General features: G+C 34.6%; 1 protein-coding gene across 1 annotated transcript; it reads right to left on the bottom strand.

Moving 5' to 3' along the window:
* Positions 1-1071: 1071 nt before the first annotated feature.
* LOC108373052 (irregular chiasm C-roughest protein-like) lies at positions 1072-5104 on the bottom strand (the record flags this gene model as incomplete). Its single annotated transcript, XM_017628894.1, has 2 exons — positions 1072-1268; positions 4844-5104. Coding segments are annotated over 2 exons (458 nt in total), but the record flags the coding sequence as incomplete, so codon positions are not given.
* Positions 5105-5204: the final 100 nt, after the last annotated feature.

Genomic DNA, 5204 nt, shown 5'->3' with positions numbered 1-5204 from the left:
AAATGCTTGAAATTTCAATATTTCGAAATTTAAGGACGCTAATTTACTTAAAATGTATACACCCCGGCTTATCATGTAGCGGTAGCTTTCGGAAAGGTGGAAAACATATATTTAATACTTGCGCCGGGTATTTAATGTTCGGCTCCGCCCGAACTTAGACTTTCTTACTTGTTTTTAATAACTTTTTGAATCAATCATTTATGTATATGAATTTATTTTCTAATAAACTGCGTTCCTGTCGCCCAGTATATTTAGCCCTTTGCTCTAAGGCCTCTCTACATAGTCTACAACATTGTCCGTAGCATAGCATCCTTAATGCATTTAAAATCTGCCTATAGAAATTATAAAGAAATTCTGATTGGAGTAAAAAAATATTTAAGTAGATTATTAAAATTTGTCTAATTAAAAGAAACGCTCTTCCTCATCTATCCACACCGTAATTAGAGTATAATCCCATTCCCTTTTTTCTAAGAATGTTTACAAATCCTAACGGACGTATGCAAATATGAAGAAGAAATATTTCATAAAAATAAAAATGGCATACAACGGCCTTTCAAATTTCTTATTCTTAAAATTGATAGGATAATTTAGGTAATTAGGAAATTTTTAGCCAACCCAAAATTTTTCTCAACAACTTAAGATAATTCTAAGCCAATGCGCAATCAACTGAACTGCCATGCCAGCATTTCTGCCTAATCGCTGGGCCCCACCCATAGTTTAAGCTTAAAAATAAAATTTTTTCGCTTTTTCTGTGCTCATTACGACAAAGAATTAATGACTAAAATGCTATATGATATCTCATTACTGTTCTTGTTGTTGTTGTCAGACGCCAGTCAGCCAGCCAGCGAGCCAGCGAGCCAGTCAAGCGAACAAAATTTTCAGTTTCACTGATTTCTCTACAAAATTTCTACAGACTTGTGTGTGTTGGTGTGACTGGCGGCTGGCTGCTGGTCGCATGCGCATAATGTGATTGTAGAAATAATGTGTGCGTGTGTGTCTTTGTATTTTTATTTTTTTTTTTTGGTTATTTGTGAGCGGGCGTAGAAGCAATTAATTTGATTGCCTACTTACAGTTCACATTCAGCGTGACAGTTGTCTCCAGCGTATGACCCTCGGTCATGGCACGATTCCAAACGACGCATTTATATTTGGCGCCATCGTCAGCGCGTCTTGGCAGTATTTGCAATGTGGCATTGGTGTAGTGATTCTTGGAGCCGCCTTTCAGTATGTACGATTGTAATGGCACAGTACTGCCCTCGCGATACCAACTGCAATAAAAAACACAAACAAACAAACCCAAGGAACAATAAGTAAAGCGAAATAAAATAGGCAAACAGAGTAAAGTTTTAAATGGAGGAAAAGTGCAGTTAAAGCGTTGTGGGTGTACACTAGGGTGGTCCAAAAATGTATGGGAGAAAAGTAAAATCGGAAATTTAATGCTCTCACCCCCTAGGATTGTTCTATACCGAAAAAAAGTATACCCCTGTTTTTTTATTTTAAAATCAAAATATATTTAAAGGTCGCTCAAAGCGCTTAAAGTTTCCCATGTATTTTGTATGGGGAAAAAAATACTTTTCGTAGAAATGGCATAGAATCCATGAAAATCAAAATTTTTCATTCTGAAAACTCTGCTTCTCTTCAGAGGACTTCAGAGAATACGGCCCAATTGTTTATTTAAACATTTTTTAATTTTAACTATTTTTCTTTTTTTCTTTTGTATATTTCTTTTTGTATATTTGATTTTTTTTTGGGGATATTTCGGAGACCCTTAAAAAATAGTTAAAACTAAAAAATGTTTAAATAAACGATTGGGCATTATTCTTTGAAGTCTTCTGAAGAGAAGCAGAGTTTTCAGATTTAAAAATTTGGATTTTCATGGATTCTATGCCATTTCTACGAAAACTCTTTTTTTCACCATACAAAATACATGGGAAACTTTAAGCGCTTTGAGCGACCTTTAAATATATTTTGATTTTAAAATAAAAAAACAGGGGTATATTTTTTTTCGGTATAGAACAATCCTAGGGGGTGAGAGCATTAAATTTCCGACTTTACTTTTTTTTGGACCACCCTAGTGTACACACAATCATACATGCATACATACATACATACACGCGTATATGAATATGAACTTTAATGCTGGAGTGTGCAAATATACCAGCAAACGATATGCGTTGAGACGTTAGCAGGGATGGGCAAGTAAAATTACAAAATAATTTATTGACTTTCTTGTATGAGTTGACAGCGCACAAGCTACAGCTTCTGTCTTCGTTGGCTGGCTATTGGTATATGTATACATGTATTAGGATGTGCGTGTGTGTGTGTGTGGATTTCTGCAATCAAACTATTTCATTTTTAAATGTTCATTTCTTTTTAATTAAGTTCTAGTGTGGCTGTGGTGACAGTGATTTTCTTGCTTGCGAAAGAGAGGGAGATAAGATAATGGTTTCCGATGACTGGCTTTGTGTATTCGGGAAGTCGACTTGAGATAGTTAAATTTTTAATATTTTTCCGCCAATTGTTATTCAGCAGAGCCAGCAATATCGTGTCTAATGTTAGCAGTAAATGGTGCGATTTTAAACAGATTTACTAGCAAGTAATTGAAACACAAGCCTGCTGCGGTTGAGATCAAACTTTTCCTCCAATATATTTTGCCAACTTTATGCCACTTTCCGCGATCAGTTTGCGTTTACTATAAGCTTGTTGTGGACTTATGTAATTACACTTGGTACATAGTTTGAATATTTCTATCAAAAGATAACAGATTTGGGTAAATACCCTATTTCATTTTTTGACCGGCAGCGAAATTAAGGGTTATATTCTTTACACATATGTATGTATATTAGACTGATTCAAAAAAATCGGCTAAATTGGAAAATAGTTTTTCAGTTTAAATAAAGGCGTATCACGAAAAAAAGTCTAGCGTGTGTCAATTTCATCTGAATTCTATGTCGAAAAAAAATTTTGGGTGTAAAATTTTTTTTTTATGCACCCACAAAAAACCACAGCCAAAATTTTCTCTCGACATAAGTATTTGAATAAAGCTGACACACGCTAAACTTTTTCTTCTTTCCCCTTTTCTCCGTTTCCAACGATTCTCGAAACTCGCCCATCATTCGGAGCGTTGTACTAAAAATTTATCCAGAATAAAATTTACTTATATTCGAAGCTTCACAAAATTCATATGAAAACTAAATTGCTCCTGGATGTTCTCTTAAATTTATTTCCGAATTCATTTGGTTTTTCGTACTCCACAGCGTATACGTAACATTCGACTCATCTCCAATTTATCAGTTTGCTCTAAGGTCAACATAATTTTCAAAGTCAATCAATTTACGTTTACTTTTAATTTCATTTTGAACTTAGCTTTCTTTTGCCATCGTCGGTTGGCTTTGCTATGATTTAGGTGCCCGAAAAGGCGCATAGATGTATGTACAAGCTATATGTATATGTATGTATATAGTACTTACATACTTATACTGCATATGAGTAAAGGCATTTCTGTGAATGATAAATTGCTCGAAAATCTTTGGCATTGGTTACTTTGCAAAAGCTTCAAATATGGAAGAGATAAATGAGCAATTAAAAGTGCTGCGTACAATTTTCTATCTGCGCAATACTGCATACATATGTATGTATGTATGTAAGTGTTTAGAGGTTTACGAGATGTTTCAAAATGTTAGCATTTCTAAAAAATTCACATGTCATTCAATCAGGAGAAATTGTAACAAGTGTGAATAAAGAACACTAAGCTGCCGGGCATTGCAACAAGTTTGGCTTAAAAGATTTGTGGGATAGCCACATTAATAGTTTAAATATTAGTTGAACTAAGAGTGCCAACTGGCACTCGGCAAAATTCGATAACTCTACAAATTTCGATAACTATCGATAATCTTAGACAACTGTGCATTTACATATCCCGATATATATCGATAACTCGATTTTGATAGCTAGGTAAATTTCCATACCTAAACGACAAATTTACATTTTTAAATAACTACCAGCAAATTCCGATAAAGCAATAAATATCGATGGCTCGATAAATTAAAAAGAAATCGATAAATTTCGTTAACTCGATAAACTTCGATACCTCTATAAATGTTGATCAGTCGATAAATATTGACTATTCAATAAATATAAAATAAAATTTCATTAACTTGATAAATTTCAATACGACGATACATTTTTATAACTCGATAACTATCGGTACATTTCGACAACTAAGTTTTTGCGTAAATAGAGGATGGCTTAATAAAATGTTTTCAACGAAGTTAAGACATCTCTCCTTAATCACATTTGAATCTACTTTTGGAAAGTTGACTGCTTAAGAGATTACTATTTTTTTGTTTCAAAATTAATGCAAAATGCGAGCAAAACAAATTAATGACGTCCAATTAGTGTAGTTGGACATTTTTAATTTTTTAGAAGACCTAGGAGATTTTTTAATACATAAATAGCGTTGCTTTCAAACCCTTTATTCACATTTCCTGAACTTTTTGATCAACCCTGGTAGATTGCCAGCGCTAAGTTTTGTTTAAAATTACTCGTTTTGAGTTTTTTTCTTTTTAAGCGAAAACTCGCCTTCAGTGGAGGAAATACTCATCCCACCCATCTGCTTTTATTTTCTCTTCCGTTCTATTTTTATTTTTCCACTTTGCTCTGATTGTTTGGGGACCAATAACTATATTGCTGTTCATATCTGCTTGCTTGTGTGTATACATACACTAACTAACCAAAGCATGTTTGTATATGTGTATGTATGTGTGCCAACTTTATTTGCTTTCTATATTCTGACCTGTCATTAAGTTACCCATTTTCACTTGACTATTTCACTTTTACTTACGTTATCATTGGATCCGGTGAGCCACCCACGCTGCTGCAAGTCAACTCCAATGGCTTATCCTCGGTGGCGATGGCTATGTTGCCGGGCGTTATCATCGGCGGATGTGGCGGTGTCAAAACTGTCAAATTGTAAAATTCCTGATGCACATCGGCACCTGTGCCTTTGGCCTTGATCCGACACTCGAAACGGCCATTATCGCGATTGTATGAGGTGTTTTTTATTTGCAAGTCATAAATCCCACGACCAGGACGAAAATCTATTCTGCAAAGAGAGAGTGAGAACAAGGACAAAGTATAAGTAAAGGTATCTGCGAGTATAAGAATAAAGTGATTGTGTGTGAATATGCAAGCAAAAGGGGGGA

The sequence above is a fragment of the Rhagoletis zephyria genome, unplaced genomic scaffold (assembly GCF_001687245.7).
Source record: "Rhagoletis zephyria isolate East Lansing unplaced genomic scaffold, Rhagoletis_zephyria_1.1 Rzeph_scaffold_06318, whole genome shotgun sequence".
NCBI lineage: Eukaryota > Metazoa > Arthropoda > Insecta > Diptera > Tephritidae > Rhagoletis > Rhagoletis zephyria.
The sequence above is the reverse complement of the archived record's forward strand: the minus strand, read 5'-3'. Positions and strand labels throughout refer to the sequence as shown.